Source organism: Anarhichas minor, unplaced genomic scaffold (assembly GCF_050575085.1).
Source record: "Anarhichas minor isolate MPS153535 unplaced genomic scaffold, ASM5057508v1 ptg000027l, whole genome shotgun sequence".
In the NCBI taxonomy this organism is placed as follows: Eukaryota; Metazoa; Chordata; class Actinopteri; order Perciformes; family Anarhichadidae; genus Anarhichas; species Anarhichas minor.
The window spans coordinates 12,807,345-12,821,037 of record NW_027466473.1 but is presented as its reverse complement, the minus strand read 5'-3'; the positions used below and the strand labels follow the sequence as shown (position 1 = coordinate 12,821,037).

The window sequence follows — 13,693 nt, the reverse complement described above, 5'->3', positions numbered from 1 at the left end:
CACACACACCTATAAGTTTGGCTTCCTCTTCAGTAAGTGTCTTGCTGAGGTAAGTCTTCTTCTTCTTCAGAGAGTTTCCAGAGGGCAGAGTGGCGCCTGTGTTGGGCATCGGAGGCTCTCCGTCCTTCTGTTGCAGAGCATCTGCAATCACCAGGAACGCCCGGAGACCGATGTTCATACGCTGGAGCACAGATACAGCACAGCAGAGAGAGTCTGTTTAGCAATAGCAATGGCACATTTGCGCAAAACACACTCACCGCATTGGTGATTGTTAATAAATGTCTTTACGGTGGTTAAAAGATTACTCAGATGAAAACTGATGCATCAGAACCACAGATATCATCTTTTTTATTCCATGTTTACTTCCCTGGACAGGTTGGTTGGAGATTCAGTAGCGTTATGCTAGTTGAGGCTAATGTAGCCTCGAGCCACTAGCCTCAAGCTGAGATGAGGAGATGGCCAAGAGGTCTGCTAAACTCACTTCTATCTAATTCCTCCAGATATATTTAATTTTCAAACTCAAGTGTCAGCACTTTGGGTAATTAATCGGAGATCTCCAAGCTCCCTCTGGAGATCTCCCCAAGACCTTTAAACAGACTTAAATGAGTAAAATCGGTTCCCTTTAAACTGCATTGATTCTAATGATTTATTTTGGTTCATAAGACCAGAACCCTGTAATCACATTACAGATGATCAACCCTAAGTGCATCTCTTTGCTACAGCTGAAGCATTTCCTATTCAGTGCTCCAACAGAGAACATGCCGTTCTTTACCTTCCTCGCTGACTGAGGACTACAAATAAAAACTGGAATGCTCATCCTTGTAACGTGGCCCACGGGACACAGTGTTGATCTGTGTGCGATTGTGTGCACGTGATTGAATGTCTGCGCTTGCTCTCTTTACCTCTGGGTTGAGACTGAAGGCTTTGGCAGGTTTCCCGACACTCAGCAGATCAAATATGATCTCCTTCATGGCGAAGTCCAGTCTCTCCTGAACAGAAGGCAAACAAACTGGTGTTACAAGATTTCAGAGTTATTGTGGTGTGAGGCAGCAAGCCCATCGACTGTATGTCACCAATAGGACATTTTTACTGTTTATAAAGAGAAATAAAAAAATGGAAAAAGAGATGTAAGGACAAGGCAACGCATGGATATAATAAGTTATTTATCCATACGTGTTCTTTTGACCAGTTTCCAGAATGTTTGATTAACCAGTGTTTGTATTTCTTATTGATAGCAGAGAAAGAAGCACAGAATAAATCTTGGACGTTGGCACATTGTTGGCTCCAGACTTAACACAACAAGCGCCACTTCATTTCTCATGGCCTAAAGCAGAGTGTACCAGCTTTGTGTGTGAGAGTATGTGCAAGTGTGATACACACCTGTGCAATAAACTGGATAATCTTGACAAAAATATTCAACGGCATGTCTCTGGGCACGACGCTCCGACTACCTTTGGGGAACAGAGTGGAGGTGATGGACGTGAGACGACTGGGGGAGGAAGGAGAGACGAGAGAGACGAGAGGCAGACGGAGAGGGAGGGGAAAAGTGTTGAGACAAGTTGAATACCTCAGCAAAATCATAACATGTTTAATGATAACACACAACACCATAAAAGTGCCCTTCATTTGCTAAAACATCACAAAGAAGAAGAAGCATAAACAGAGTTTTCTTTGTGCCCTCATTTGTTCATAATAGCTATAACAAGGTATAACAATATAGGTAATAATGACATATTGATGCTAAACACTAACACAGTTTGAAGTTATATCTTCCATCTTGTTGATAATAATTATGTCATGACATGTGGCGGTTACCTCTGCGTTCCAGTGTTGCTCTCGCACTTTATTCGGATCATGTAGACCCACAGCAGGCGGTAGAGTGATTCTAGAGCCACGCGGGCCATCTTTGGATCTCTATTCTGCATTCAGACAAAGATTCATCGTGTTTCACCAGGTGCAGCATTTCACGAGACACAAACGTGTTTCACAGGGATTACTCTCAGCCAAACAGACGGGCATTCCTCATGTATTGTACCTTACAAAGGCTCGAGATCACAAACTGATTTCCCCAATCGACTCCATTCCGATTCACAAGGTCCCAATTGGATTCAAGAGATTGTCAGCGGACTAATGCTGTAATTGTACAAGGAACCCTTTAACCCAGTGCACTATTAAAAAGAGCGAACGAGAGCAGATGAAGTAAACAACTTGTAAACCGCTCGTGTGAAACTGGCCAAGGCCGGGTTTAAGTGCAATCCACATGTTTACAGATGATGTCAGACTGATTGGTATAAGAGCACCGCAATGTGCCCAGAGCAGGTCAGCTGTTGTTTGCGATCGAAGCAGAGAAGAATTCTGCTGCTTGGTGGTGCCTTCAGTGGAGCAGCTCCCGGCATGTTCTGACTCCACCGAGGTTCGCTTGTTTTCACGAATCCACGTGAAAAGGCGGATATTAAAAATACTCTACATCAGATCATTCAAATGAAGATCAATTTTAATTGTTTTTTAAATAGCCCTATACTTTACATGCACATGATTTACTTTATGCACTACATACACTGCTTAGCAGAGCGTATATAGTGACGTTCATTGTGATCATAAATCAAAGTGTTAATGAGCCCCCATCAATCGCTATGTTCTTAACCTGCAGTGCTCCCCTCAGGGCAATACATACTGATGGTTGATTGTATATGTTGTGCTGGTGCAGCAGTGTGAAGTTCAGTGCTGTGTGCATGTACAGATACTTATTGCACTGGCTGCATTGCTTCTGTGTGTGAATACGACACTCACACACGCGCTACTTGTGATCTATACAAATGAAGCCGACTGTGGTAATTCTTGCATTTGCATGGGGCAGACAGGAAAGGCTGACCTTGAGGTTTGAGAGGCAGTTGTTGAGGAAAATGTGCCAGCGGCCGAGGAAGAACTGCTTCTGACTGACACACAGCAGGCAAGTCACCAGAGGATACAGAGCCTGGGGTGGAGAGAGAGAGAGAAGACAGATGGGAGACATTTGCATCGGGCACTTCAAATTCAAAGTTCATTCATTGAATGTAAATATAAAATAAAGGACCCAGGCTGTCTGCCTCGCCATTTTTCTACATGCATGCAAATGACTTTGAAACTGCTTTTAGATGTTGAAGCAGTTAATGAAGTCATCATTAAAAAGGATCATTCATTCTAAACTGAAACCTCATTTCTGAGCTCTTCCTTTGTCATCTAAAAACAATGGGCAATCACATTATTTCAGATTAAGCTTTTCACAATCATGTTCCACTTGTTTCAGGCCTCATGAGTCCCGCATTACACTGTTTTGTTTGCTTCTTCAATGATCGATGTCTTCCTCTCTGGAATTAAACACTTATGTATCTATGCATTATATTGCCACAAGGTTTCTTTCTGGCTGTCTGTTAATAATTCATTTATGGACAAGTTTATAGAATCCTCAACACAAAGTTCACAGACAGGAATGTGAACTTGGTGTCTAGTCGGTTCAACCAGCTGGTAAGGGCATGCAGACAGATCATTGTTAAACATGAAAGCCTTCAATGACCCGTGTGAGTCCAGGTACACCAGGCAAATGGTTATGGAAATGCTAGGTTTTTAGGAGTGCATCATTTACCTGTCACTCTTTATCTAAGTTGTTATCTGTCCTGCTCGCATTTCAGTCTCTCGCAGGTACTCAGATTGCACCACATGACTGTCATTCCTATCATACCTGCCCATTCTGCTCCGACATGGCAGGCTATTGTTTGTTTGTGCGCATGGATGCCTGCGCACTGTTCGTTTAGAAAACGTTTGACGAAGGACGAACGAATCTGACGAAGGAAACACGCATAATGGCCGAGTAAGATGTCTGCAGCCCTGAGGACACGACTCCGTCACAGCAGGAGGGAACCCGAGGTACGTATCGCGAATAGCACATTAGCAGCATGCAGCAATAATGCAACACGTTTGTCATCTTATCTGTCTATCAAAGGCGGGGCAACATTTTTGGAGAAAACTAAAGGGGAACATTGCCTCAGCAAGCATTGCTCAGCTGCACTAGAAAGAAAAAATCACTACCGAATAAAAATTTGGTTTACGTCCTTGTCTGTCCAAAAAGTCCTTTTATTATTAGATATCTATGTGAAAGTGTTATAATTATCATATGAATCCTTGAGTTATGGCCAATCAGTACATTCTTGGGTCCAACAAGACTTTTGTGCCAAATAATAAAAAAAAATCCCTCAAGGCGTTCCTGACGTATAGCGTTCACGAGAATGGGACGGACAGACGGACAAGCCGAAAAACATATTGCCTCTGATGTGGAGGCTGTAGAAAAAAAGACTTCAAGAACTAATACAATAAACTAAAGATGAATAGAAATGTATTGGAAGATTTGTGAGGAAGCTTTTTGTTACCAGGAAATAATGTAGTCATCATGTGTTACACCTGCATCAGAGATTGTTGCCTGTTCTATCATTTCCTTGACATTATGGTTCAAACTTTGAAGCAGTGAAGAAGGTCCTTTTCATAGCAGTCCTGGAAATGTACAGTTGTTTTACAGCGCGTTTGTTCCTGACAGTTCGCATCTCGATAAGAGAGGTGTACTGCACACTGCACTCCTGTCTCCTTTCCATGGAAAGATAAAAGCCCGCATGTTGAAGAGTTACAGTAAGTGCTTTCACATAATCGCTGTTAATGGAGAGGAAATGAGGAGAGAGGAGGAGGGATGAAACGGAACAAAAGGAGAAACCTACCAGAGAGTGTTTCTTCCTTGAGGACAGGTCCAGTGTGGTGTCGTACAAACTTTCTACGAAATTCCGTAGACACGGCACGTTCACCTCGTTCTTCACAGTCTGGGAGGAAGACGATGAACGCAAAAGTTAGCTTAGAGAAGTCTTTTTGTCAAACCCCAACACTACTAAGACACTATATATTCAAGCCTAACATTTGTATTATTACTCTCCTATGATTATTCTCAAGATATAAACACTATATATTAAGACCAGCAGATATACTGTGAACAGAAAGACAGACGTTTGTATTTAAAAGACCAAAGTACACTGAGGTGCTCTCAGCAGGAAGATGAAATGAACTTACAGCAGCTACAGGTACAAGTATCTCCACAAAGAGTCCGGCTAACGAGTGTTTAATGTCTTTGTCCTTCACTTCCAAGAAATACTGCGCACACTCCTGAGGAGACAAAGAGAGTCAGAGACGGTTATAGAAACAATGTACGTACTTGATAATGCAGTGAATGCAATGTCACCGGTTCTAATCCCTGTATCGCTACGGGTGTGTGGAAATGAGAAACATTCTCACCGCTGCAATTACCATCAAAGGGAGAATAAAAAAGGCACATAACCCCTAATTACTCTGGGGGAATCTGTTGATAGTCAGCTCTTTAATAGCATTAAACTGCTTCTGTCCTGTAAAAAAACCTTTTTACAATTTGTTGGAATGTAAAAATCAGGTAAGGGACCAAATGATTTCGGCTCTACCTGCATGAACTGGAAGGAGGCTTCAAAGTCTTCCACCGGGTACATTTTGATGCGGAAGAACTTGAGTCCCATGATGAGGCTGATGGTGGACTGGATGACGTAGGGGCTCTGCTCCTTCTGTCTCAGCTCCTTCAGCTCGGAGATGAACTTCTTCCTCACTGCTGGGAACCTGCCGAGTAAATGGCCACCAGATGTGAACAGTCGCTCTCTTTGGAAGCGTTGGCAAATGTTTTTCATACCCAGGTCTCAGGTGAGTGGTGGCATGGTTAGTGGACGAACTACAACAAAGTGGCAAGTGTGTTTATTTGCTATTATTTACTCCTGTATTCAACGGTTTGTTTTTGCATGTGCAAAAAACGTTGCGTGCGCTTGTGTGCGTACGCGTCCAAATAGATTTTGACCAACAGTGCTCTGCAGGCCTATATTTAGAATGGCATCTGGACGGGTGATGTGGAGGGAATGTGTGTGTGTGTGTGTGTATGGATTCTTTGTGGCGTCTGCGTTTGTTTTGCGCATGCTTTTGCACGCTTCACAGGGGGCTGCCACAGCAGTTCAGTAAGTGGAACAGTCATCGGCCTCCTGTTTAGTGAGGAGTGTTTAAATAAGATACACATAAACACTGTGATCCATAAACCAAGCTGGGAAAACACACACACACAATGCCAAGAATAAAGTATGCGCCAAGATTGATTATGGTCTGAGTCAGTGTGTGCTCAACCTTTTCACAGCCCTGTGTGTAAAATAATGTACTACAAACACACAACAAATAAGGAGTGTTAGAAATCATCCAGGAAGCTTAATCAACCACACAGTAGTTAGGCTGCATTTGCTAAACCAGATCTCAGTATTGACTTTGATACAGCCGTGACGGTGAAGGTTAGGGGAAGGGAGCGAATTATGTCAATGAGATAGAAAGATAGAGGTACGGGGATGTGTGTGTGTGTGTGTGTGTGTGTGTGTGCGCATGTGTGTGACAGTAGTGACTGAGCCGCCCTGTGAACCTCCTCCATCACAGTAATAACCTCCTGGAAAATGGGAACAGTGCTTATCTCTCATCACAATCACAACATTACAGACAGAGGACCATCATCTGGAGTGTCATTATCCTCAGTTGCCATCACACACACACACACACACACACACACACACACACACACACACACACACACACACACACACACACACACACACACACACACACACACACACACACACACACACACACACACACACACACACACACACACACACACAGGGCAGGCATTTGTTTCTTTCCCTCACTTGTACTCAAGACAGAGGGGCAGCTGTATGGGGTCAAGAGGAGGACAGGCAGCTACTGTAACTACGTTATCACCTGGATCACACATCTGCCTTCACTGTGACACACATTTCATTCTAAGCTGTGGAAATAAGGAAATAAAGCCACATTTAAAACTGGATTGTAGATATTTAAGTGCAAACTTGTAAGGCCAATTGTAGCATTTTGAATAAGTGTAAATGAATTTACTGTAACACTCTGCATCTTCATTAGCTTTGAGATATTAAATAAACTTCAGATATTACTTATTTTCACTTACTTGGGTATGTGGCAAATTACCTCAACACACTAATGTCGATGCTGTTGATGGACAAACATTTAAATTGCATGCACTCATAAACACACGAGCAGCATGAAGATGAATTTGCACATTACCTGGACTGAGCTACAACTCCCACTACTTCAGCATAGAGGTCAGCCACTATGTGCATGTTGCCTGTGTTGGGTCCCAGATACCTAAGAAGTGAACACAAGACATGAATATTACAGTATGTAGTGACTGAGATAACAATACACACATTTGCTGTACTTGTGAGAGCCGTTGATGTCAACACCGCATGCGAGTGTGTTGAAGTTGGTCAGAAAGTGAAGACAGTGTTACGCTGAAAAAGATGTAGTGTTTCTACATGTGATCATTTTTACCCTTCTTTGTATTTGAAGTGCTTGAATGTCAGGTTTATGACTTCTTGGATGAGTCCATCCAAAAGAGGATGGAGGGGGATCTGGATTGAGAGAAAAAGTTTGTTATTATTTTGTTAAGATTTCCGTCTTTTCACTTGATGAATCTGAACATGAAATTAAAACAATACGTCCAAATATGAGATGAGCTATTTCTATGTATTCTGCTCACAGTCTGGGGAACGTTTTGTAGTTGTGTTAATTCAGATACAGTTTAACATGAGTGGGGTGGGAAATACTGGACAACTGATATCAAGTAAGTAAGTGTTAAAGGGAAAATTCGCCACTCATATTTTGGGATGGCTCTTTCACAAAGAAACTTACAGCAGGTTTAGGAAGTTCTGTTTCCCCCGGGCTACCCAGAGGTGGACACTAGAAATACAAGCTGAAGTCGCCTGCAGTTGCTCCTTGCATCCAACTACATCACTGTCACGTCAAATAAAGACGCTGGATGCAGGGAGAACAACAGATGTCAACTCAGCTTTCTCCGTCAATAGAGCACGGAGTGAGGAATTGATTGCTTTAATTGACTACATGTGCCATCAACAGTGATTGGACTGTGTGATTGCGATTGGACGTACACAAACATTTTCCCTTTAATCAAGGAAGAGTGTGTTAAATATCCAAAATCATTTCCTGACAAACAGAACTTAACCAGCGCAGCTTCGTTCCCAGTGATTGAAATACAATAAAACCCATTCATGCCAATAAATACGAGGAGACATGTTGTCTACGGTGTAAACTGAGACTCACCTGCTTCAAAACCTCTATAAGCACGAGAGAAAAGATGAAGTCTATCGCCAGATCTCTCCTCTCCAATAAGTAGTCTTTCTGTTGCTCATCACTGAAACAGACGGAAACAAAGAAACGGTGTTGATCCTCTTCTTGCCTTTGTACTCAACACACACGAGAATCTGCTTTCATTAAAGTTCTGATAATGAATTAATTGAAGGCACCATCTGGTTCAATATGTAGCAGTGTGTACTCAGTGTGTTTGACATTTGGAAACAAGCTTCTGCCGTTTATTAGTGTATTTTTTTCCAATGGCAGTATTATTTTAATGTAGACGTTGTTTTTCTGCTGTTTGTGTGGGAGGGGGCTAAATGCAGTTAGTACAGTATTGCTTATTGTCTTAAGTTAAAAAAAACTTTACGAGCCAGGACGAATACACTAAATAATTCATAAGAACATATTGAAATAGTCCTGCACATCTGACATGCTGGATTGTTGTGTGTTTTTGTTTTTTGACCGTGCATTTTCTGTTTCTAAATCTACTCCAACTTCTCAGCTAGGTGCAGAGAAGAGTTTTACAAATCGTGTGTGTGGCGTTTGTGTCCTCTCACTTCTTGGACTTGGTGTTGGCCCTGGGTCGATACTCGTGGGACTCGTCTTCCAGGCCGTTCTGCCTCTTGTACCAGTCGAACAGAGTCCTCAGGATAGACGGCAGGCAGTACTCTGCTAGAGAACTCATACTGCTGATCAACTGCACCGAGAGAAGGAGAGCAGGGGCAGGTGGAGGTGAGCGAGAGAGAGAGAGAGAGAGAGAGAGAGAGAGAGAGAGAGAGAGAGGTTAATCCCAAAATAAAACAAGAAGTGGACGACAGAGGAAAAACGGGTTCGGACGGGTAAAATGTGTCCGTGTCAGCTTCACGCACCTGGTCGAACTGTGTGTCCTCTCCTCTCTGCAGAGATTTGTTAAGTGGCTTTTCCTGTGAGACAAGAACAGACAGACATTAGTGTAAAAACAGGAAGACATTTTATTATGAAACTTTGTAATCAGAACTAGGGCCGAAGCTATCGATCATTTTAGTAGTTTAGTATTCTACAGATCGACTGTATACTAATGGAGTAATAGGATATGAAATACTTTTGCTTCATTAAAGAGTATTAGTACACACAAAAGATAATAAGATATGCCTCTTAAAATGAACTACTAATTAATCCCCATTTTTGAGATTGCTGTCTTTCCAGACTCAACCTGTGTAGTCCGTAAACATCGAAGACACTCGACACCTACAGTATGTTGGTGTTGCATTTTCAGCTAAATGCAAATGTGATCACCGGCTAAGTGCCTAAAACAAGCCCAGGACCGACTTCACTGCTTAGTATCGAACTAGCTGCTTCGACACTAACCTCGTTATGTTCCTTTCAAGAAACATATCAGGTGTTCAGCTCTGAGTGCCGTAAACATACAACAACCCTGAGAGAAAGGGACGACCCTCTTCACACCACTATGCAAGACTGTGCTCAGACATTTTGATTTGAAACTATAATAATACATAATAAGCCCTAATTAAACATTTAAACCCAAAGAAGAAGTTTCTGGTACACTTAGTGAGTGGTAATATGAGAGACTCAGAGGTTGGTTTAAAGTACGTCTTACATATTTTGTTACTTCTGCAGGCAAATATGTCAATCCAAGACATCCACATGGCTCTGTTTTGATCAAATCCCACCGCACTCTATGTATGTTCATTTTAAAATTCATCAGGGGCATGATGAGACTAAAATGTATGTGTTCCATTAAGGTGGAGCATATACCTTCCTTAATAAACAAAAATAAATGCACCAGAGGTTACAGGAAATGATAAAAAGCAATGCAATATACGGGAGCATTGTGCACCAGCGGCAGAAGTCAATACGCCTTAATAGCTGACAAATGATCAAGCCTGCAAAGAGGTCGCAGTGAGTGACTAAAACAACTAGTTCCTTCTAAAAAAAGACGAGATATTACTAATCATCAGTCAGGTTTGTTAATATGTAAAACAGTTTGTACTGTGTGATCATGGAAGGAAAAGGGATAAGGCTCAAATATGACCCTGAAGAAAAATAAGTAGAAACAGAAAACACATATATTGAACATTTGTGAGGCCGTCTCTAAATGATGGTTATATTCTATATAAGCCACACTGCTGGGGATCACTTCCTCTGTTATAGAGGTAAATGTCAACATATCACTCTGAATAACACAATCAGATACAGTGTAGCCCTGAATGATGCTGTAACCTGAGAGAGACGGGATGAGAAAGGACTCACCAGTGGTTCGGCCATGATGATTCGGATCTTGCGTTCGGAGAGCAGGGTGAAGTTGGCAAACAAGCTTTTTAGGACGAACTCGCCCGGCTTACTCTCAGGGTCCACGTTGACGGGCGCCATGACGACAGGACCCTTCCTCTCTCCCGAGGTTCCACTGAATGGCGGGAGGGGGGGCTTCAGTCCCACTGGAGAGGCTGGGGGGGGGGGGGGGGGAGAGACATTATTATTATTCTTTGTCTTATTGGTGTTAGGGGCATATTCATGTTTTAAGATTTTGAAACCACAGTTCCCATAATTTGGAGGTTTGTGGCGATGCCATCGTTTTAGCCTTTGTTTATTTACATTTTTGCAAACTGGCACCACTAATTATGCCAAATGATGTAATGGCAGTTCCTGTTCCTGCCATGTACCCATGAATGTACAACTATCACTGGAGTACTTTCACACTGAGAAACTAAACACGTGATGAATCTCAGGTTCTGAATCTCAGGTTCTGAATCTCAGGTTCTGAATCTCAGGTTCTGAATCTCAGGTTCTGCTTTCATGAGGAGGAGCATCTTTTTTTCAATGATCTCTAAGCAGATATATGAATGATATCCTCAGAAAGTGTGTGTCACACTTAATATAAGAACATGTATATCTGTCTGTTATGACTCTGAGCGGGGCTACAATTTATTTTAGGTAAAAGGGTTTAAAAGAACCATAGTTGCCTCCATGAGCTTTGTGTCACAACCACTTCTGCAGCTCCGACTGCTACAATACAAACTAACACACTGCTGTTATCTGCATCAAAGAACCCCCCAACACCGTACAGCTGAGACACGAACCCTCACGCTCATTCTCCAGCCTCTCGTCTCAATAAACCTCATTCTTTGATAATCTGATCATCATTTATTTTTGTGAAGTTAAAACTCCTCAGTCAGGACTTATTTGAGTTGAGTGTGTGTCCAGGTTTGACAGGCAACACTTTCCAGACACCCCTAGACACACACACACACACACACACACACACACACACACTTGCACACACTTGCTGGGCAGTCCATGTTTTCATTCCTCCCTTCTGATTCCATCGTTAGGGAGGCTGGGAACCGTCAATTCTTCCGAGACGTAATGATAAACACACAGAGGGAAAGATAGATAGGGAGCGGCTGAAGTCTCTGAGTGAGAGACAGACGACAGACGGACAGAGAGACATACGGATGGAGAAGGCATTTCCTGTCATGCGTCTCTAGGAATATTGACATGCCCTTAAAATAGAACAAACTCACCGCTGTAAGAAATGGCGTCGGTGACTATGCAGTATAAGAGCTTGAGCAAGACTTTGTGGAAGTTCTGCATCCACTATGGATTATTATTATTAATCATATGTCATCCAATACAGTATACAAAAAACTCACACAAAGGTTACTTGTACGTAATGAACTTCCCCGAACATGCCGAGAAGAACAAGCGCATTTCCCAGAAGTGGCTAGAGTGTGTGAGTTAACAGTGTCGGCTCTAACTGACCTTTCATGACCACGTGACCTGACCTCGCTGCAGAGGTGAAATGTAAACACTAATTCCCGGACAGAACGGGGGCCCCCCGGGGCCTCACAGACAGTGACCCTGTTTGTGTAAAAGCCGAGCACTCGAACGAGGCAAACATGCGTGCGTGCACACGAACACACGCGCCTCCTGCGTGCTTACCAAGGCCCTTGATGAAGCTGATGACACTAGCCCTGCTCCACTTAGTTGGCACTTCCATGGTGCAGACAGCCAGATGGCGAGACAGGGATACAGCGGGTGGACGTGGGTACAAAAGGGGGCTGCAGGAGGGATGGGAGAGGGTAGCTGCGTCTACGAGGTGTGAAATACAGCTCCCATGATAGACAAATAAAAGAAATTCCTTGCGGAGTGATTAGCGGCACAGGACGAAGGTTGTCTTTAATATCCAACTATTCCACCATGACAGTAAATACAGACATCGGAACAACGTCTGGCTTTGGCACGAGGCAGGTTTAACCAAAGCTAAACGTGTGAAGCTCCATCCTTCAGAAACTGACAGACGGGTAAAGTGAAAGACGTGAAACTCTCATGACAGCTGTAATTCCACATTCAATCCAAAAGAGACAGGAAGATATGCGGCGTCCACAGACCGGGAGAGCCATAGCTCGAGATGTTGCAATCGCGGAGGGGGAGATGACGCCAACGTGTTCTCAGAATAGCAGCAGAGACGACCGCCTCCGTCATGAGTGAACTCTACCGACGGGGATCGAGTAAATATTCCACTGCACGGCTCCAGCAGAGGCCTGGGTCGATCAGAGGCTGCCTATAGGGCCCCCGTGCTTGAGAACTACATGAGCCTACAGACCAGCTATCAGTTTCAACTTCTGCTCCTGCTGCCACTCCGGCCTCCCGTCGCTCCCGCGACATTGGAATCCTTGCATTGGAAAGTTTGTATTTGCAATAAAGTGCTTCTTTCAGAGTGGGCTTTTCGTGGCTCAACCCTTTAGTTGTCAGTAGCAGTTAAGTAAAGTCTGCTCCTTGTGGAGATCTGACCAGAAGAGTTGGGTTAGGAATTTCAACACTGCCCCGAGAGAGAGGCGAGGGGAGGAGGGAGGCGCTATATTTAGACCACTGGAGGTCACTCTCTTACATACCCACCACTCCCACTGACCCCTACTCACACACACACACACGAGTGCCGCGCACACACACACACACAAAACGCAGACAACACTCACAAAGACACACATGTACGCAACAATTTTCTTCCGATGCAGACGGTGACAAATCAGGAAAACTAGGTAATGTGATTAAACTAGAAAGCAAACGGCACTGATCTAATTCAGTGCATATGAGGTTGACTCTAAACAGAGATAATCCGGTAAGGCTTCTATGTGACATGAATTTAAGACGTGTGTGTGCGCGTGTGTGTGTGAGCCTTGGGCTTTAGAAGAAATGAGAGCAGGAAGACGTAACGTGTCCAATAAAGCTGTCGATACAGCACACCGGTGCACTTCCCCGGGACCCTCATAGATATTTGTTATGACTCAGCATTTCAAGAGATTAATCAGCAGTAATCTGTGACGTATAGTCATTACAATTCCACCTTGTTTTAATAACATTTTATATCCTAAAAGGTTTATTTAATCGACCGAAATGCCAAAAAAGAAAGATGAGAAAGAAGCAG

The 13,693-nt window shown here is 43.3% G+C and overlaps 1 protein-coding gene across 2 annotated transcripts in view; it reads right to left on the bottom strand.

The window, feature by feature from the left end:
• The window catches only part of fryb (furry homolog b (Drosophila)), a 43,387-nt gene that overhangs the window by 22,065 nt on the left and 7,629 nt on the right, over positions 1–13,693 (bottom strand). For both annotated transcript variants that reach the window (XM_076102367.1, XM_076102366.1), the window contains exons 2-15: positions 10,519–10,712; positions 9,138–9,191; positions 8,826–8,965; positions 8,236–8,326; positions 7,447–7,526; positions 7,180–7,260; positions 5,487–5,655; positions 5,086–5,178; positions 4,743–4,841; positions 2,873–2,974; positions 1,816–1,919; positions 1,381–1,489; positions 903–989; positions 10–181 (exon numbers count right to left, since the gene is read on the bottom strand). In XM_076102367.1, coding sequence (XP_075958482.1) covers positions 10–181; positions 903–989; positions 1,381–1,489; positions 1,816–1,919; positions 2,873–2,974; positions 4,743–4,841; positions 5,086–5,178; positions 5,487–5,655; positions 7,180–7,260; positions 7,447–7,526; positions 8,236–8,326; positions 8,826–8,965; positions 9,138–9,191; positions 10,519–10,712 — 1,575 coding nt within the window. The remainder of the gene's footprint in view (positions 1–9; positions 182–902; positions 990–1,380; positions 1,490–1,815; positions 1,920–2,872; positions 2,975–4,742; positions 4,842–5,085; positions 5,179–5,486; positions 5,656–7,179; positions 7,261–7,446; positions 7,527–8,235; positions 8,327–8,825; positions 8,966–9,137; positions 9,192–10,518; positions 10,713–13,693) is intronic.